The 21,711-nt window shown below is 46.6% G+C and overlaps 1 protein-coding gene across 3 annotated transcripts in view; it reads right to left on the bottom strand.

The window, feature by feature from the left end:
- Kif26b (kinesin family member 26B) overlaps window positions 1-21,711 on the bottom strand; it is a 402,766-nt gene that overhangs the window by 100,007 nt on the left and 281,048 nt on the right. For all 3 annotated transcript variants that reach the window (XM_074048799.1, XM_074048798.1, XM_074048800.1), the window contains one exon: window positions 14,434-14,617. In XM_074048799.1, the coding sequence (XP_073904900.1) occupies window positions 14,434-14,617 (184 nt within the window). The remainder of the gene's footprint in view (window positions 1-14,433; window positions 14,618-21,711) is intronic.

The raw sequence follows: 21,711 nt of genomic DNA, 5'->3' as shown, positions 1-21,711 counted from the left end.
TAAATGTGTCTTGTTCAAGCATTGGGTTATTATTGAAGTAAACAGGGTTGGAGGGGCTCAGAGCAACATGCAGAAAGGACAGGTGGGATAAGGACAACACAGTGGCCTCCCCCATTGAGGCCACAGGAGCTCCAAGCCTGAGGGAGCAAACGCTTATTCAACGCCTTCCATGTGTTGGGAGAGACCTGGGCACAGTGTGTGGTCTTCAGAGTGCTCAGTGCTGGAGGAAAGGAGGGAGAACCCAACTCAGCAAAATGAATGGTGTGTTGGAGCTGAGCCCAGGGTACTGGGGGCCAGCAAAAGCCACAGAGGGTGGGGAACTTCAGAGGGAGGGCATCCATGCTGAGGCCTGAAGAACAAGGGTGCATTGAGAGCCCAGGAGGGAGATGGGGAGGGCATGGCTGGGGCAGGTCAACAGCCCATGGGAGCGGAAGGGTGTCCTCTTTGCAGCTGGAAGAGTTACAGCTGGAGGCAGGAGCAGCTTCTGCAATGGAGAGGCAGGAATGAGGAGGCTCCATCCTGTTCCAGCTCTGATCCTGGGACCCCAGTTCTCTAAGAAGCAAGGGCACCAGTAGGTATCCAGGGCAGATTTCTTCCTCCTGCATCCCGAAGTTGTTAGGGACCGCATCCCTCAGTGTCTACCCCTTGCTTCCTTGGCTGTGGAGGCCTTTGCAGCCAGAGGGCCATCCTCTGAGGCTGCACTCAGTCCGCATCTCACTGTGCTCCTCCTCCATGACTTTAAATCTAGTTTGAGACCTAACTCTGCACCCCCCCCCGACCCCCATCTCTTTAGCAGGTGTCTACCATGTGTGTGCCCACATAGCTTCAGGAAGGTCATCCAGCCTGTCCTGATCTGGATCGTCTCACCGCAGCCCTGAGCTCCTGGCGCAGATGGTAGAGGCTTCCCTCAGACCCTGACCAGGTCTTGTGTCACTTTCTCCAGCACAGCTCCTGAAGCCTCATGATTACCCCGTGAGGACTATGACCAGGTGTCCCATTCTGCAGCTGTGGAGCTTAAGGAAGAAACCTAGTATCTTCCCCAGGGTCACACAGCAAGTGAAGGAGGAGAGCAGGGACCTGCTGGCTTCAAGTCCACTTAAAACTGATGGACTTGTTCAGATTTTCTGCTAGCAGGAGAATAATATACATGAGTGCCAATTACTGATGTTATCCAAGTTATTTGGGAAGATCTAGAAATCTAAAAATGTTTTTGAGCTGTCACTGCACAGCAGGGATCTCACACGCACTGCCTGGGCACTTGAAGTGTCAGTTGTGAGCGTTCTTGGGTGACACACGATGGAGACAGCTGCCCCTTACCACTTTGTTCCAGGTGGGTGTGTTAGAGTGTGACTAGAGGCTGGGTTAATTAGGGAAACGGGGCCCAGCTGGCTGTGAGTTCCACACTGCTCAGGAAATGGGACAGTAGTGGTGAGCCATGGTGGGAGGGAGGGAGACAAAGAAACGACATTTTTGTAAAGATTACTGGCTAAACTTCATGCATGTTTATTCAACACTTGTTCCACAGAGGAAGCAGACTGCAGTCAGCATTAACTGGAAGCTATGGCCAGGCATCGTGGTGTACATTTGTAATCCCAGCACTAGCAAAGCTAAGGTGAGAGGATGGAGAGTTCAAGGCCAGCCTGGGCTACCAGACCAACCAAGCAAGCAAGCAAAACCCAGGCAATGTAATACATCCACCCAGAGCCAGTGCCCCAGCCCCCAGTGCTCAGAGTCAGGGTTATACTTTTGCCTCTCTGGACACAGTGCGTGCTCATGCTGTGGGGAGTGGGAGGGTCCCTGGCTTTCTTCACAGTGCTCTCTCTGTCCCTCCCGGGACAAATCTGCATGCCATCCCTGTTCTCCAGGCCCTGTGACTCCACAGGCCACTGCTCTCCTAGACAGCACTGAGTGTGAAGTAAGCAGTCCAAAAGGAATGCTCCCAAATCCTGCTTTCAAGGGCACACAGTAAGTGCTCAGCAAACACCTGCACAGGTGCACGTTACATGTCACACACCACACGGCCTGGCTTCCTGGTGGGGCAGACCTTCCCCTCCCCCTGGAATGTGCTCTGTCCCTCGCTCCAATCCTGCCACTCAGCAGGAGCAACCAATTCCTGGCATCCATTCCAGAGTGATCTGAGCCCATCCTGGGGGTTTTGAGGCCAAAGCCTGTCTGTCTTTTGGTGGCAGCTGGTGGGCAGGACACCTCTGGGCGATCCGCAGCTGAGGGAAAGCTGGTCTGAAGTGAAGAATGAAGCCATCTTGGCAGAGAGAAGCACAGATAAGAGACAAGAAGAGAAGGGCTCTGGGTGCCCCGCAGATCCCAGATCCTGCTGTTCCCGGCCTTTCTATGGCCTGGCCCAAGACACACCTGTACCCTGTCATTTGTGCTATCTGACAGTTTCAGTTTCTGCTGCTTAAACACCCAAGGCATCTAAGTAATCCCTCCTCTACCCGCCTCCTCCCGTCCTCACTCCAGACTGCACAGCTTTCAAGGACTCCTGTTATCCAAGATAACCTTAGGACATCACCTGTCCTTGGGGCACCCCCAGACAGTCCCAGGGACGTTCCCAAAGGAGACTTGGAAACGGCACTGGCATTTTGAGAGGCACTGGGTCTCCCCTTAGTGGGAAAAGCAGCATGACCACAGGCTGGCCAGGGATGGAAGAGTAGACAGCTCTCATTTGACCTTGAACAAGGTCCTTGCTCGGCTCTCACATAAGTTCATAGCAAAGGACGAGTGAGTTCCTCCGAGAAAGCATCTGTGTGGACACGAGTGTTCCGCACGCGACCTGGACTCACGGCTGGGCGGCTGCCCGCACAGCACCAATGATGAGGACGCAATAGAGACACAGCCCGCCCCGACTGCCCGCGGCTGAGATCACGATGCTGCGCAGTGTTGTTGGTGCTGTGATATTCGGAAAAGGAACACAGAGAAAGCGCGCCAGGAAGCCAATTACCTCGCATAAATTTCAGCCTTATCTGCCACGATCATGTCATAATAGGTACTCCTGGTGTTAGTTTTCTACCTAGAGGATGATTTTTAACTCTTTAGTACCAGTTTCTGGGATCCTTAAGGGCAGAGATGGTTTTTCACAAATGTGAGCATCCCCCTCAGTAACTGGCACGCAGAAGATGTGTACCTGTGAACGAACACGTGGCCGCACAGATGAGTGGTGATAAATGAGTGGCAAAAGCAGAGGGAAAATCATATAGGGCTCTGTTGTACTCTATATTTAGTGTGTTTCAATTCAGGGAGTTCTGTCTTCCTGTCTCATTCTGTTTTCTATTGCCACATGAGAATGCTAGAGGCTAGTGTACTTTATGAAGTAAAGAGGTTTATCTCACTCAAACAGTGTGGCGGTCCAAAGCATGGTGCCAGGATCTGCTTGGCTCTGATGAGGACCTCCTGGCTACACAACATGGAGAGTGGCATCATGATGGGTGTGTGTGAGAGGGAAAGTTGACACAAGGAGACACCAGCCAGAGATTCAAGGGCCAAGCTCCTCTTTTTTTTTCTTTCATCATTCACTCTAGAGGGACATAACTGAGGTTCTAAGAGAGCTCTGTTAATCCCTCCCTATGGTGGTGACCCCATGACCTGTCACCTTCCATTAGGCCCCATTCTTAATGGCTCCACCACCTGTCAACATAACTACACTGAGGACAAAGTTTCCAGCACATGAACCCTTGTTCACACGTGGGAAACAAATGGCACCCAGAAACAGTGCTGCCTCACACACAGCTGAGCATTCTGGGGGAGATGGAAAAGTGTGAACCAACACCCCGTCCTGTAGCAGCCTGAAGACTCAGAAGGAAGTCAGCCATCCCACGGGACAATGAGAATGAAGTGAGGTGGCCAGTGGGTAAGGAAGGAAGTCTGTGCTGGGGACAGAGCAGGGCACACGCAGAGAAGAGAGGGACCCTCCTTGGACAGATGTGGGACACTGCACCCAGTGACCCCCAGGGTGAGGACTGCAGGAACAGGAGCTCAGGGGGTCAGGAGCCACACGGGCCCCCAAGCCTGGCCAGTGGGAAGGTGAGGCTGGGAGCACTGCCTGGAGGAAGGGGCACTCCAGTGTGCTGTTGTGATTGCCGGCTATGGAGGACCAGATCTGGATAGACAGACTAAGATACTAGTGGTGATAAGCAGACTGCTTTTACCATCACTGATAAAGGAGAAATAAACCCTTCTGGTTAGGCACAGCTGGTACACTGCTCCGCCAGTGGCTCCACCTAACCTTCATTGTTGGTAAAGAGAACTCGGCTGAGCTACAGGTGGACTTTCCTATCTGTGCCGAACCCAAAGCAGGGACCAGGATGGAGACTCGGAAGGGACTGTGCTCCCAGCACTCTCTGAAAGCTACTGTAACCATTCGATTTCTGCTTGTTTTCATCTTTCATCCCAGTGTTGGCATTCAGAAGCCAGCACTGCAGGCTGGAGAGCAGAGCTAAGATGGACCTGTGTACGGTGACATGAAGGACCATGGAGGCTTAACGTCAGCGTGGCTCTGAGTAGCCAGGATATTTATTTCAGAAACCATTCAACAACCTGCAGAAAAATGCATTTTGCTTTGAAGAATGTATCAGAATGCTTTTCTTCTTCCCTGATGATACATTTCAGCTCGAGGAAGCATTGGAAAGGAATTTGTATGCGATTCCCCAGTGAAGCCAGGACAGCATTCCTGCCCTTGTGTGACACACAAAGGAGAACTTCCCAGTGTGCTCTGCGGTTTGGACTTGCTGTCTTTTCTGAAACCTGCTCTCAATCCCATGTAATGAGATAATTATAGCAAATCACAATTAATTTTCCTTTTAGCCATTTGCAAGAGGAAGACACAGGAAGAGACCGTGCTAGAAATGGTGGTGGAGACACACCTACTGCTCTTGACATTGGTAATTATATCTTTGTGCTGAGTTTCATAAAGGATGGCTGTGGACAAAGAGTGATAAAAAGTCCTGTGCTGGCATTAAAATCCATCTTATTGCCCTTTGGTTAAGTGAGCAGTGACATTTACTCCAGAGAGAATTTCCTCATTGTTATCTCATGTTTTCATTCCGTAAGTCTAGATGCTAACTAGGGATTACAAGTGCTCCAAGAGGCTAAAAGACTATCCTTTAACTATGGGAAAAGTTGCTAGCTTTTAAAAAGTCTCCTCCTCTTCTTCCCCCTCCTCCATCTTCACCCCCCCACCCTCCCATCGTCATTTACCTAAAAAGACACAGCTAGTAGAATTGAGGCCAAAAGTCACAAAATGGGTGAAAAAGATGGACTCTCTTAAAATGAATTTAAATTTCTGACCCAGAAATGGGTGCTGACGTTGCTTCCTCTTGGTGGACATATGAAATGACAGGGTGGACAAGATGTTCTTTAAGAAAACTCTACACATGTGGACAGTATTTGCTGTGCACCAGGCTCCAGTGAGGCATCACCGCCTCCCATGAAACTCTGCCAGTGTAACTCACACCTAGGGACGGAGTAAGTGGGGCCGATGGCCAGTGGGGTCTCGTCAGTTACGTGCTCTTGGTGGCTGTGTGTCATTCTCATAGTTCCCTTGAAGGATGGAGCCTTTGTGGTCCTCAATGTCCAATCAGGACTGAACTATAGAAAAGGATTCAACAACACTTATGGGGTGTCCTTTCCGTATTTAAGCTGGCACCTGAGGGGTACAAAGATGAAAACAACATCTTCTCCCAACAAGTTGAAAGCATACTTGGGGAACTGCCAGAGACATTTCTCTAGAAACACAGGGAACTGAATTCTGGCTTGCCCACAGGTATTTCTTAAGGAAGATGCTACAGAGTCTATAGATTTCTGGAAGATGCTTACAGATTCAAGTCTGGATGGCTTCACATCCCTGAAACTTTTCAGAAGACCTCAGCTCTCATCTGAAGCAGACAAGAGCTGGAAATGCAAAAGCTTCAGGAAGAAATGGGATATAAAATCTTCTTTCTCATCACCTACCATGAGAGCTATCACGACAGAGCTGGGGTACAAGGCAAGAAGATCTGGGTGCAGTAACAAACGATCCTCCCTGTGTGCCTCAGGTTCTTCTGCCCAGTTTGCTCTGGCTCAAGCCAGAAAAGCCAGAACTGAGTTCTTCACCCCTAGTAGGTGCCATCCTATCAGGAATCTGATCTAATGAAGGCTGCTTACTCCTAACTCTCTACCTCACAGTGTAGACGACAGACAGGTGCAGGCCCGCCCTGGGAGGAAATCTCTGCAGCCAGGAGGAAAGTCAGGCTCAAGGTTAAAGTCCCCAAGTCTTCTTCCTCTTGAAGTACACAATGAAGGAGGGATCAAAATAATAAAGACAGAAAGGGAAAAAATCCCAACCAACCACCTGAATCCAGGAGTTGAACAGACGCAACCAAAATCAACTGAGCACAGAAATTCATAACTGTAATTAGGGAGCCGAAGGTCACAGGAGTAATTTCCCTGAAGAGCTAACAATTTAATTTACGAAGCTATCAGGCTAGCTACGGTGATGCACGTGTATGTATTATTTATGGTGTTTTTCTTTCTTTTTTTTCCCCAACAGCACTCCCAAATAGCACAGAACTCACAATTCACTTTTCCTGTCTTTAGTGTTTAAGATGAACAGTTAAGGTGAGTGACTGCTAGGATCCAGAATTTTCCACCACAATTGAGTTCTTTATTTCATATATTCTTGAAATAAAATTTAAAGTCTGGCTCACGTCTCTGCTCTCCTCTGATAGAGCTTTTGAATGGGGGAGGGAGGAAATGATAAAGAGGCACGGGGTAATTTGCATTCTGTTTAAATAACCTGAACCTTGGTGGGCTGGAAGGCATGAGATTTTTCTCCTTGATATGACCTGGAATCACTTACTGAATAAGAGAGAGCTAGACTTGCTCTTTCTCCTTGTTGAATAAATGAATAATGGCTACATTAGCACTTTTTAAAAAGTCTTATTTTAATTTAAAAAGTCTCATTGCTGTCCTCAACTTGTAACCAGAACATCAATTGAACAGGATGTCTTTCTCTTCCATACAGCCTCACAAGGAGCTAGTAAATGAATGACTTCTACCCTAAAAATGCTAATGAATATAGAAAGGAAAAGAATTCCTACAAAAAAGTACACAGAATTCTTTCATTTTTTATGGTATTAGTTTATACACCAAACAAGGTAAAATTCAGAGTTAAAACTAAACCTAGACAATACAGGGCCTAGTGACATGAGCTAAACATGTGTGTGTATGAGAGAGAGACAGACAGAGACACAGAGAGAGAGACAGAGACAGAGAGAGAGGGCAGAAGGTTTGGGAAACAGTGCTGAGTAAGAGACAGAGACTTAATTTGAAGATGGAGGATAACAGAATGAAGGCTGCACCTTTATTGTACAAAAAAGGTCATCTGGCCAGACAAACTAGTCTATTTCTAAATCACAATTCTAATGACTCCACCAAATTGCCAGCATTTGGTCTGCTTTGGCCAGGGAGGAATCTCAGCGAAGCTGTTCAGAGTCACAGGCAATGGCATGGTGGTGATGGACCCACACAGCCCGTCATCTTTAGACCAGGCTAAGTGGGCATCCCAAGGAGGACACAGCATTTGTAGCACAGGAGTGGTAGCCAAAGCTGAACATCAGCAAACTTCTTCACAAGTGCCCACAATTCATGGAGATCACATACCTTCCCTTTCCTCTGCAGGGATTTGGCCAAGTGTTTCTTTTGGTGGCACCAGTAATGGAACCTGGGACACAAGAAGTCTCTACAGCACTCACTGAGAGGCTCAAGAAAGGTAAGCCTTCTTTGACCTGTGCTCAGCTCATTTTCCCACAATCCCTCTTATGTTTGCGTCATCATCCAATTTGTTACAACCCTCCCAAATTTTATAGAGCCTGCTCTGTTGCTGCTTGATCCACCTGTCTGAATTTTTCAGTATCTCCAGATATTGGAGGAAGGCTGGGCACCAACCAGTCATTGTCATTCTTTTGAGGCATTCCTGGGACTGAAGGAAAGGAAGGCTCCTCTTCCTTCCCTTCACGTTCATGTATTTCCCTTTGGATATTTGTCTGGGAAGAGAAGAATCAACCAAAGTACAGGTGGACTGTCACCAATCCAACATGGCGGTGGTCATTCCCATTCTCGCTTATAAAGGCACTTGTATACCCCTGCTGTGGCTGTAAAGCTGTTAACTCTACAAGTTAAATAGCTCACGGGCTTTGCTCCAGAATCTTGTAATCCAAGACAAAGAGCTCTGACATTAAGCTGTGACACACTAACAAATGAACCTTAAACACGGCCGTTAATTAATTGTGCAAACAAATTTCATGAAGAGCGTTTACTGACTTGGGTGAAGGAACTCTTTTCAAACAGAAGAGTCATGTCATTTGCATAGCAGACAAATCAGGGAAATATAAATGGGGCCTAAGCCGCCCTGATCCACTCATCATCTTTATCTGCTCATTAAGAACGTCTCTGCCAGGCCACTTAGTGGAATCATTACTCTGAACAACTGGAAAGTTACACAGACTCATGTTACATCTAATTCTTACTTGTCCTTGGTTTGCGTTGGTGGGATTACCAGGTTGGACTGGAATAAGGCTCTAAGAACAGGGTCTCATGCTAGCCTGCCATTGTCAGCCTACTGGCCAGTAGATGACAGACACATCGTAGGTACCCAATAAACACTAGCCATGAGCTGGGATCTGCGCTAGGAGCTGAGCGCTCTGTGTGTCCGTGTGATGTATGCGCTTCTCCAAGAAAATCAGCGTGTTCTCAAATCCTTCCATCATGGCCTCCGCAGTAGCTTTTGCTTCCAGGAATTCTCAATGAAAAAACTGCACTGAGTGGCCACAGCTGTTGGGCAGGGTGGGTGGAAGGCAGCAGGCAGCGGCGGGGAGGGGAAGCACCAACACCCTCTGCATCTCCTGTTCTGGCTATTAGTACCTTTCGCCTCCTGCCTGTGACTCTGGAAGGGAGAGTGTCTTCTCCACTTGATGAAGACAACAGCAACTGCTGTTATTTCCTGCCACTATGGCTCTATGACTTTTCTCCACCAAGGTTTTAAAAGGTGATGTGTCTCTAGTGACAGCCCAGTGACAATAGAAAATATAACAGGTTAAGGTTGTACAGCCCTGACTCTGGAGCCACCAGAAAACTTTGACCTTCCCTGAGCCTGGGTTTTCTTATTCACTAAATGAGGGCTGCTCTGAGTGAACCTCAATGTTCCTTTTGGGACTATGACAACCTCCCAGATTCCCCTAGGACTGAGCACGGGAAGTGGTGGCTGAGCTGGGTGATGAGGTCCTTACCTTCAGGACCACCACAAGTGCGGGCATGTCCTTGCTTCTTCCTTCCTTCCCCCCCAGAGGTCCCAGGTCAGGTTTAAAAAGTTGAGTTGCTTTGGGAGATCGAAGCAAGGGAACACGTCGGTTTATAAATAGGTCAATTATTTATGCTCTATATTAAACTCCACTGTATTTCACTGAGATATTAAAATGTAAATTATGCAGAGATAAATGGGTGGGAATTTTTCCATATGGGTAGAGTTACAGCTCGTAGTTACAGTGCCGTGTGAGGGGAGAAGCCAAAGCCCAAGTCGGGGAAGCTGAGCCTTTCTGTGGTTGGGCAGTTGGAAACCTCCATGGAGAGGCAGAGGAAAGACTGAAGGCACGGGGAAAGCGGTCTCAGGAGGAAGTACGGTCAGGCGTGTGTGTGATAACTTCTGGTTATCATAGTCCGCCATTCATGTAGCAAGTAGCCAATTACTGCTCCAGAGAACACACTCCTCCCCGCCATCCTGTCCCATCTGGTGGGACTTGGCGGCCAAGTGGCCATGGTCAGACAGAAGGCACAGCTTCCATTACCTGTGTGAGCCCCGGCTGATGCTCACTTCCTCAAACCCATGCAGTATGGCGTTTGGAATTGCAAGTGAGCAAGAGCAATGATGTCATTCCAACTCATACCCTCATAGTTTGTACCAAGGCTCCTTACACCTGTTACCACACATGCATGCAATGATACCGAGATCACACCAATGTCCTCTGCCCTGCAAATATTTTTCAGAACATGCCGGGTCACCCTGCTGGCTAAAATCACTCTTTCTGCTGCTTTTATCCCTCACCTTGGAGCCCTTACACCCTTGCCTCAGAACTCCAGGGAGGGGCTTAGGCATGGGGAGGAAGGGAACAGAAGACCTTGAGTTTGGGGCCCAGGATCACCTGAAGACACATCCACGTGGTCCCTTTCAGGCCAGGGTGACAGATGCAGACAGTTTCTTTCTTTTTTTTTTTTTTAGCTTTCCTGTTAATTTAGTTTATTTTTTTCTTTTATAATTCATATGTGCATACAAGGCTTGGGTCATTTCTCCCCCCTGCCCCCACCCCCTCCCTTACCACCCACTCCCCCCTCCCTCTCCCCCCCAACCCCCTCAATACCCAGCAGAAACTATTTTGCCCTTATTTCTAATTTTGTTGTAGAGAGAGTATAAGCAATAATAGGAAGGAACAAGGGTTTTTGCTGGTTGAGATAAGGATGGCTATACAGGGAGTTGACTCACATTAATTTCCTGTGTGTGTGTGTTACCTTCCAGGTTAATTCTTTTTGATCTAACCTTTTCTCTAGTTCCTGGTCCCCTTTTCCTATTGGCCTCAGTTGCTTTTAAGGTATCTGCTTTAGTTTCTCTGCATTAAGGGCAACAAATGCTAGCTAATTTTTTAGGTGTCTTACCTATCCTCACCCCTCCCTTGTGTGGTCTCGCTTTTATCATGTGCTCAAAGTCCAATCCCATTGTTGTGTTTGCCCTTGATCTAATGTCCACATATGAGGGAGAACATATGATTTTTGGTCTTTTGGGCCAGGCTAACCTCACTCAGAATGATGTTCTCCAATTCCATCCATTTACCAGCGAATGATAACATTTCGTTCTTCTTCATGGCTGCATAAAATTCCATTGTGTATAGATACCACATTTTCTTAATCCATTCGTCGGTGGTGGGGCATCTTGGCTGTTTCCATAACTTGGCTATTGTGAATAGTGCCGCAATAAACATGGGTGTGTAGGTGCCTCTGGAGTAACCTGTGTCACAGTCTTTTGGGTATATCCCCAAGAGTGGGATTGCTGGATCAAATGGTAGATCAGTGTCTAGCTTTTTAAGTAGCCTCCAAATTTTTTTCCAGAGTGGTTGTACTAGTCTACATTCCCACCAACAGTGTAAGAGGGTTCCTTTTTCCCCGCATCCTCACCAACACCTGTTGGTGGTGGTGTTGCTGATGATGGCTATTCTAACAGGGGTGAGGTGGAATCTTAGCGTGGTTTTAATTTGCGTTTCCTTTACTGCTAGAGAGGGTGAGCATTTTTTCATGTGTTTTTTGGCCATTTGAATTTCTTCTTTTGAGAAAGTTCTGTTTAGTTCACTTGCCCATTTCTTTATTGGTTCATTAGTTTTGGGAGAATTTAGTTTTTTAAGTTCCCTATATATTCTGGTTATCAGTCCTCTGTCTGATGTGTAGTTGGCAAATATTTTCTCCCACTCTGTGGGTGTTCTCTTCAGTTTAGAGACCATTTCTCTTGATGAACAGAGGCTTTTTAGTTTTATGAGGTCCCATTTATCTATGCTATCTCTTAGTTGCTGTGCTGCTGGGGTTTCGTTGAGAAAGTTCTTACCTATACCTACTAACTCCAGAGTATTTCCTACTCTTTCCTGTATTAACTTTAGAGTTTGTGGTCTGATATTAAGATCCTTGATCCATTTTGAGTTAATCTTGGTGTAGGGTGATATACATGGATCTAGTTTCAGTTTTTTGCAGACTGCTAACCAGTTTTCCCAGCAGTTTTTGTTGAAGAGGCTGCTATTTCTCCATCGTATATTTTTAGCTCCTTTGTCAAAGACAAGTTGGTTTTAGTTGTGTGGCTTCATATCTGGGTCCTCTATTCTGTTCCACTGGTCTTCATGTCTGTTTTTGTGCCAGTACCATGCTGTTTTTATTGTTATTGCTTTGTAATATAGTTTGAAGTCAGGTATTGTGATACCTCCTGCATTGTTCTTTTGACTGAGTATTGCCTTGGCTATTCGTGGCCTCTTGTGTTTCCATATAAATTTCACAGTAGATTTTTCAATCTCTTTGATGAATGTCATCGGAATTTTGATGGGAATTGCATTAAACATGTAGATTACTTTTGGGAGTATCGACATTTTTACTATGTTGATTCTACCAATCCATGAGCATGGGAGATCTCTCCACTTTCTATAGTCTTCCTCAATCTCTTTCTTCAGAAGTGTATAGTTTTCCTTGTAGAGGTCATTCACATCTTTTGTTAGGTTTACACCTAGGTATTTGATTTTTTTTGAGGCTATTGTAAATGGAATTGTTTTCATACATTCTTTTTCAGTTTGCTCATTGTTAGTGTATAGAAATGCTAATGATTTTTCTATGTTGATTTTATATCCTGCTACCTTGCTATAGCTATTGATGATGTCTAGGAGCTTCTGAGTAGAGTTTTTTGGGTGTTTAAGGTATAGGATCATGTCGTCTGCAAATAGGGATATTTTGACAGTTTCTTTACCTATTTGTATTCCTTTTATTCCTTCTTCTCGCCTAATTGCTCTGGCTAGGAATTCCAGGACTATGTTGAATAGGAGTGGAGATGGCGGGCATCCTTGTCTGGTTCCTGATTTGAGAGGGAATGGTTTCAGGTTTTCTCCGTTAAGTATTATGCTGGCTGTAGGTTTGTCATATATAGCTTTTATAATGTTGAGGTGCTTTCCTTCTATTCCTAGTTTTCTTAGAGCTTTTATCATGAAATGGTGTTGGATCTTATCAAAGGCTTTTTCTGCACAGATGCAGACAGTTTCTGATGGGCTTCAGTGTGAGGGGGCCTGGATGGGGCCATATTGGGGTACTAAGCACCCCAGCATGGCCAGTCGCTCAGTGCTTCTTCAGAGGAGAGTGGACACTGTTTAGGGCTGAGGGCAGGACACAAAATGGTGGCAGCTTTTCCCTTTGTCAAGGGTGGTGGAGTCCTACCCTGAAATTCCAAACTCTCAGCCATGACACTGAAGGCTAATGCTATGTGTTTTATCCCAATTGAAAAAAAGAGAGCCCTGTAGCCACACAGGCCCACACTTGGTAGACGACAGTGTGTCAACCAATCCTTATGACACCCATGTGCTCAGGGGGGGACATCACTGCCTTCTTTAGTGGCTTCCATCCACTTACATCCTCTCCTGGAGGGGAGTCCTGTCCATGCTGCTTTCCCCATCAGCCTCCATGTCCGGTGCTGATGGGGCAACCCTCACAGATGGCAGTCTGGGTCTCTGAGTCAGTGAAGCCTTAGATTGACAACTATACCTTGCCCAACACCATGGAAAATTCCAGAACTGGATGGTTTCCATTAGAGTAACCATTGCTCTATCCCACCCAATCTTAAAAGTTAACCACCTCAGGAGCTGGGAGTGTGGCTCAAGTGGTAGAGCGCCTGCCTAGCAAGCTCAAGGCCCTGAGTTCAAAACCAAGCACCACCTTAGTGAGGAGCATTGTGAACTTAAGGCCTCCTCGATGGACAGTGAGACAAGGGTGGGAGAAAAGGGAAAGAGACAGGAAAAACTAAGAGAGGAGCAGAGAACAAGGGAAGATGGGGCATGGGTGGGAGCCACTTGGAGGGTCTGAGACCCTCTGCATCACCTACCCTGTGCTCACCTCATCACCATCCACTCTCTTCATATGTTTGGGCATCAAAGGGACAGGGAGCCCATGGCCTGAATTAGCAAAATCACCATCTGCACAGTGTGCAGTTGCTCCCTTCAGCAGGCCAGCAACCTCCCGAAACAAAAACCAAGGTGAAAGTCAAGTCACCAGGTTGGGAGCACCACCCTGTTCCTTAGCTAGATGCTTTTATAAGTCTTAACTCATGTATTCATCGATAATGAGCAAGCCACAACAATTTGGACATGTGAGTTTACTACTTAGTTTATATAACTAACATTACAGTACCCAGTCCTCCTTTGTCCAGGGGATATGTTCCAAGACATTCCATGGATGTCAGAAATTGAGACTAGCACCAAACCCTATGAATTTTATATTTTCCTATACATATACATATTTATATCTCAGATAAAGTTTAATTTATAAGTTAGTCACAGTAAGAGAATAACAACATAAATAAAAATAGAACTATAACAAGCTATTGTAACAAATGTTATTTAAAACTTCTTGTTTCTAGAATTTTCCACTTAATATTGAACTGGGTTGACTGTAGGTAATTGAAACTACTGACAGTGGAACCATGGAAAAGGGGGACACAGGTGATGGGGAGCTACCACATCTCCAAATCAACTTCATTTTGTCTCCTTTTCTCCCTGGACCCTCCTTATTTTAACAAACTGAAGTCCTCATTTTCTTCTCTCCCAAGCTTGATCAGAAACCCCACATGCCAAGCAGATGGTGGAGGCAGCAGGTGGAGCCTACCTTGCCCAGGCCTGGGGTGTCCTTCACCTTGTGGACGGCCCTCAGCAGACAGGGCGGGGCTGGGGGAGGGGAGGTCTGCAGAATCCCGCTGAAGCTGGTAGCAAAGAGGGGGGTCTCCACCGCAGAAGAAGCAGAAGGTCGGTGTTTCTTCTTCTTAGAAGACAGATTTAACTTCTGGGCAGCTCTGCAGGAGAACACACACAGACGGGGTTATCACACAAGCAGATATGCCGGGGCTGCTTTTTTTCTTTCCCCTTTATGTATAAAGGGCCCCTTTATTAATCTTTTCTTCTCTCTCCATTCTGTCCTGTGGCCTTTTATATGACACAGTGGACTTAATGAGCTATCCAATCATTTATATAGCAGAAAAAAAGGTCATGAAATTGCATGGTTCTGCAATAACCATTTACAAACAGTTGTTTGTCACCCACCAACACTCAGCAGAAGCATCGCCAGAGCTGGCCATCTTTGGGGATAAACATCTATTAAGTTAACCATTCCATAACTTCTCTGGGATAAACTCAAGTCTGAGGGATGTTGTGAGCTATTAGAAACTAACACCTTGTAAACCCATGATGAGGAACGACACTGTGACCCCATTGGCTGTGGAAGGGAAATGCAACAGGAGTGGCCTAAATCAAAGTGGCTTCAGACACACGACACCGAGTCAGTCATCAACTGCAGCCAAGGTGTGGGGTGCTCAGAAAAGGGCTGCTCCTGTGGGTGACAAGCTTTATACAGGGTGGCCTCGATAAAAACTCATGGGCAGGTGTAGGGAGTGAGGGGGTCCAGGCAAGGAAGGGGACACGGAGGGTGTAGAGGGGAGGTGGCTGGGATCATTAATGACATCTTCCATTATTCAGGTGTTCTGGGCACCTGATCACTGTATTCTCGCAAAGACCAAAACAAGGCAAGGTGCGTCACAGGCTCGCTACCTCCCCATTTCTGGATTTGTTCTTAGTGATCACACAAAACTCTTGTTCTAAGAATTTCAACTTCCCTATCAAATGATAATAAGTGTTTGAGCTGCTGCGCAGAACAAAAGGACTGCCATGATTTTCTTCTGCCCATCCAAACTTTACCTCCATCCAAAGATCTTACCAACTACATAACAGGTTCCAGAAGAGCAAGTGGGAAGGACAAGGTCAGTGCTGTGTGCACCTCCTCTGCCCCCCATAGTTGCATGGCATAGTTGGGCTTAAACTTTGTGTCAGTAGCTATCGTGTTTTTGACAAATCCTCTGAGCTACAGAACTGCTACCTATTCACGTGTAGCTAGCAAGTTCACCATTTCAAGGTTCACCACTTCTCTCGTGGCAAAACCACAATCTATCTCTTAACAATAGTGAAATGCAGAGGAATAGGATACATGGGGAATAACAGATTTTAACAGATGTCCCCAAAACCCAAGCACCATGTGCCAAACTTAGGGATTTGTAATTGCTCTATGGAGGGGATGAAGGACACTGGCAGGACTTTTTCATGAGGCTTTCTTTTTCCAACAGTGGAAAGAAAAAAGGGTTTTTTTGTCATGCTTTCACTTCCGCTCTTCCTGATGGCTTCCTTCTACAATTAAGGATGAGATGGACTTGCTCAGTGACTAGTCTGTGTCCTGGCCGACAGTCCTCTTTGAGACCCTCTAAGTGAGCAGTCACTCCCCTGAGTGTGACAGTTGGTGGCAGAGGCTTCATGCTGCTGCCTGTTGACACTTCATTCTGCTCAGTGACTCCTAGGTGCTCCCAAACTACTCCTCAGAGAGACAGAAGGATGAGGACACAGGATCTGCTAGTCACGGAGGGGCTGTGTCTATCCTTACGTCTTACATCTTACATCCTATGGTGTGGCTGGGGCTCCCAGCTGGGGTTCCCAGTCTGCATGGTGAGACAGGGAGAAGGGATGGCGCTGAGTGGCAGCACAGAAGTGTAGTGGCCTGATGGCTTTGTTCCTTTTCTTGTCTCTGCCACCTATGCCCACATACTCAGCACCCACCACCCCGCAGAGGAGGAAAGCATTTTGTTGTTAAAGCACACAGGATGACGCTCCAAGGTGTGCCTCCTATAATACCGCACTTTCTCTACTGGGTCATTTCAAACAGCACGCAAGCGTGTTTCTCTTGCTTGATTAAATGCACACCTTTGCTGGGGTGCTATGTGCACTCATCTCGAGCCAAAGTTGTGGCAAGTGTGACCTCTGCTCCCTTCCTCCAAAGCCTCACCTCTGTTCTCTGCAAGGTCATTTCAGTCAGGCAGCTACTCCCCATCCCCCCAAGGTCACTGATGACTGACCACAGAATCACCAAACATCCCAAATCTCAGAGCACGGAGTGTCCTTCCTCTGTGACTGGCTCCCAGGACACTGGTTAATCCTTGCCTCTGCTGGCCCCTTCTCGTCTGCCCAACTGATTCTCAGGAGACCTCAGGGCCCAGTCCTTGGTCCCTTTTTACTTCCCTATGTAGTCCCTCGGTGTTCCCTTTCAGGACCACCATCCACAAAACCACTGTATGCTGTGAACCCTGGCTTATTCTCCCCAGAATTCCTTATTTATTTATCCAAACACCTCTTTGGCAATTCCACCCGGATGCCCAATAGCCATCTGACACCTGTCCTTTCTAAACCTGAGGTCAGATCTCTTCTCTCACAGCTGTTAAGTGTGCACCCATCCCTGTCCACAAGGGACCTATATCTTTAGTTCCTCCTCTCATGTGACACACCATGACATGTGGGAAGTCGGGAAATGGTGTTTGCTCTGACTTCACGATGACCTGCAATCTGACACCTCTCAACACCTTTACTACTGCTGCCATGTCGGTTTAAGCCACTGTGGCCTTCTAACTTCCCCCAATCTTCTGTCCCCCACACCAGTCTGCTCTGCTCACAGTAGCCAGAGTAATTCTTTCAAAACAGGTCTGTTCAAGGCCCTGCATTTGGCTCCCCTTCTCACTCAGAGCAAAAACCAAAGCACTAGCAATGGTCTCTAAGTCCTCATATGACCTGCCCTGCGTCCCCTGTGTCTCTCAGACCACCTTTCCTACTACTGCCTTTGATTAACAGGAAAAAATCAAAATTAATAGTTGAGATATACTAGCCTCCAAATACCTCCTTCACACTGCCTCCCCAGGGCTTCGCCTCCACCTGGAACGCTCTGCCCCAGGTGGACAGGCATGTGGTCATCTCCGTGCCTGTCTGAAATCTCTGCTCAATGTTACCTTGCCCACAAACCTACCCTAGCTGTCATGGAAGACTATCTTCTAAAGATGGCTGCATCGGTACCTCCTCCTCCAAGCTCTTCTTACAGTGTGACATTGATTCTCACTGTTGGAAGGTGGGGTCTGTGCCCCTTTTCTGGTGTAACCTTGAAATCACCTTGGCCAACAGAACAGGGTGAAGTGAGGCTGTATGGATTTCAAGGTCAGGCTACAGAAGGCAAGATGGCTTCTGCATGGCACGTTCACATTCTCACTCATTCTCTCTCTCTCTGTTTCCCTCCCTCTCTGTCTTTTTCACTATTCACGCTCAGAATCCAGCTTTCAGGTCACAAGGAAAGGGTCATGTGGAAAAGGACCGAGGATCCCAGCAGACAGCCTGTGTTGGCTGTGGGGCTGGAGAGTAAATGAGCTTTTGCAAGTTTCCACATGCCACCTTCAAGGGTTCTGACTATGCCCCAGACATCGTGGAACAGAGATAAACCACACCCAGATATCACATCTGAACTTCTGATCCCCGGAAAGCATGAGTGAAAATAAATGGTCATTGTTGCTTGAAGCCACTAAGTCTCCAGGTGATGTGTCACACAGCCACAATGAGTGATGGCTCACTCCTGGACTCTCAGTTCCCTTACCCTGGTCATTCCAGTCACCACGCACACTTTGAAACAGCAGATTCTCTACCTAGCTATCATGCTTATTGTATTGTCTGTTCCCTCTCTCAGATGTAGATTTCAACAGGGCAAGATGCTCAAAAGTATCGAGGAATGAATAAATGAGAACGAAAGGAGCTGGAGGTGTTTAGCCCCGAGAAGAGAAAACTGAAGAAAGAAAAAGAAAGGTCCTCAAACTGTCTTTAGAGAAACAAATAAATAAAGGAGTCTTGGAAGAAAGTGTTCTTCAATCAAGGATGCCAAACAATTTCAAAGGCTACATTTTGAGTCTTGGAAAACCCTATGGGGAAGATGACATCACTCCCATCTAACAAGGAAAGGAGGTTTGATGAAGCTGAATCAAGAGAAATTTCAGGATCTGGTTTGAGTTTGAACAAACATCTTCTTCAGATATTAAGTAGGTAATATTATGTAGAAGCTAATTAACTTCTGATTATGTATTTAAAGCGCTTAACACAGTGCCTGGCACAGAGCTGGCATGCAATAGTGTCACCACCATCTCATTTTTCATACTTCAAGGCTCAGTTTCTGCATAGTAAGATTCGGCAAGGTATGTACCTTCCTGTTTAGACTTTTTAAAAGGAAAACAGAGCCCTATGAAGAGTTTAGCACTCTATCCCTGGTACTTTGATGTTCTGTAATGATAAATAGTAGAGCTAAGATTGAATCCAGGTTAAATAGGGATTCATTTACACGACAAAATCTACGACAGCAGAACAGCAGGTGAAACATAAAGGCATAGTCAGCTTTATAATAAGAGGAATTTTCTAAAGATAGGGCTCATTAGCAATGACTCATCCTCATGACATGGGGAGCATTTTGTCACTGGAAGTGTCCAAGTAGTGGGTAGAAAACCACTGTGAGGAAACCAGGGAGAGGAAGGCACAAAGAGGGAACATCAGGTGACTCAGCCTCTTCCAGCAAGGAAGTTCTGAAATCACGGTTCTGGAATTGCTGCTCTATTTGAAAAAGCTTCTGTTTGCTTCTAGGCAGAAACATGGAGGGGTGGAGGGTGGTGTTGATAATACTTTTAAAAATGCTTTTCTTTTTTTCCTACATCAAATAAATATAGTAGGAGAATTTCAGAATTCTGAAATGAACAGAAATCACGTTTTACAGCCCTGATTCCATGATAGCATTTTATTTTAATTTTGACATCACTGTAACCAGCTGCCTGAGCTCCATTTTATACATTCAGTTTCTTGGAGGTCAGACAGGAGAAGGTTCAGTGAAGGAGAGGTGAGCGGTCATGAAGAATTGAAAAGGTGGACATTTTGGCTAGACCTGTGTCTGTGCTACTCATACCTAATAAGTAGGTTCTTTCATAGGAGGAGGAGTTGCTTTATAAGATTTCAAGTAGCAAAAAATTAACCTAAAAGGCTATTATTAGCAGTGTTTACTTGTCTGGTTCTTATCAAGGATGATATCCTGTATTTCCTGAAGCCATTCATCCCAGCATACAGCTTCGACTAGTCATTACCTTCATTTAATTCTCTATGCCTTATTTCGAGGAAAAAGATAGTCTCCTTAGCAGGATGAAATTAATATTTACTGAGCACCTATAGAGAGAGTGGCGCCATGCCAGACATAGTTGTGAGGGAAGAGGGAGGGGAGGGAATGAAGCCCAGTGAGCACAGCCTCTCTCCATGTCCCCGGTCACCTCAGTAGAAGATGACTCTCCCACACATCGTCAGGGTGCTATCTGAATTCAGGAATCAGGTTGGAACTGACATGGCCTTCACCTGGGATGGTAGCCATGTTTTCACTGGTCAGGACCATTCACATCCTAATAAAACTGGGTATCAGGGACCTGGATCAAGGGGACCCAAATCAAGTGGGCCTGGATCTAGTGTGGCCCTGGGTTCAAGCCGTAGTACCGGGGAAAAAATCCTTCAAAACTTAACTGGTGAATTTAATCAGCTTAAATGAGGAGAAAGACTTAGCTCTCCATTATGCAGATAAGAGGGTAAATTTATAGGGATTTTTTTTCTTTTTTTTTCACCTCCTTTTGCATTTGTGTGATAGACTATTTGCCAAGTTACTACCCTGGATTCCCAGAACTGTGGAGTGTTTAAATGGGAAACCCCTCATCCCCAGTGTATCCTGTGAGAGCTAAATTGGATGAACCTCCTGCAGTGTCCAGCAGTTACTCCAATACTGACACCGTCTTCTTCTAAGAATGATTAGCTTCGAAGAATAGAACTTTTCCTTAGGGACCAGGAGGGAAAATCAGGCAATGCTGTCATTCTTAAGGAAATTTGTCCTCTCAAAATCCTACATCATGTCCTGAGCATATTTCATCGTTTGAGGGTTGTTCAAGTGTGGGCTCAGAGAGGTAAAGGGTTTAGAAAATTAAGAGGTCATTCAAGGTCTCCTACACCCCGTCCAGACAATGGATGACGAGGGAAGAGAGCAACCGAGGAGTTGTGAGGCCCTGGCTCGATTGCACCTGCTGCCCAGAAAGGGTCTCGACCTGGGAGGAGCGGAGGTGGCGCATTCTCCGTCAGCACGAGGGGACGAAGGCTGTGACGGCCGGCTTGCTGCCATTCCAGAAACGCTTCAATGCTCGGGGGACTAAGATTCTGTGATAATGAGCAGTGACACGGCAGATCACAGCAGTTCCCAGGAAGTCCATGGGGTCAACGACTTGGGGGGAGAAGATAAAACAATGATTCTAAATAGTGAGAACAGGCGACACGAGCCCGAGGTGGTGGCAGACCTCTGGAAATGGTTACGATGTCCATCCGTGCATAAGAAGCACCAGGGCGCTGCACCGTGCCGTCACTTCTGTCTAGAGGGATTCTGGCACCACCATGGACCACGCTGGTCATTTGGAACCTCCCCAAATCAGGGCGAAAAGCGTCCCCCTACCCGCTCCTGTTTTCTAATTGGCTGTCAGGGAGGGCATTTCCATGTCCCCAGAGGCCGAGAAACATATGGGTCTAGGATTTTTCTGATTTTTATGCAAATGGTCCATTTCATTAGTGCAGGACGATAATTCATGACATGACTTCAAATGAAATGTTTACTGCCAGGAGCCAAAGCACGGCTGACCGTTACCCTCAGACAATGTCGTGTTACAACACTCCAGCGAGACGCTGTCAAAACTCGGAAACGGATTGATTTTTCCAAGTGAACACCCGAAGTCAGCCCACACGGAGTCTCTTAACGACGTACCTGTGCCTCAGCCGTCATGGGCCATCAGAAGTCGCCACTGACGCCTTACAGGGCTTGGACTTGGTAACAGTAAGCCAGCCTTATTCGAGGGTTTATTACACATGCTTTTGACCAAGCATGGTCAAAAGATAAGTAAAAAGAAAACCAAACAAAAGAAATTTCAGAAACAAAAATTTTAAATTCCCGTGCACACATCACTTAGCTCAGTGGATGCAGAGAACCTCT

This window comes from Castor canadensis, chromosome 11, assembly GCF_047511655.1.
Source record: "Castor canadensis chromosome 11, mCasCan1.hap1v2, whole genome shotgun sequence".
In the NCBI taxonomy this organism is placed as follows: Eukaryota; Metazoa; Chordata; class Mammalia; order Rodentia; family Castoridae; genus Castor; species Castor canadensis.
The sequence above is the reverse complement of the archived record's forward strand: the minus strand, read 5'-3'. Positions and strand labels throughout refer to the sequence as shown.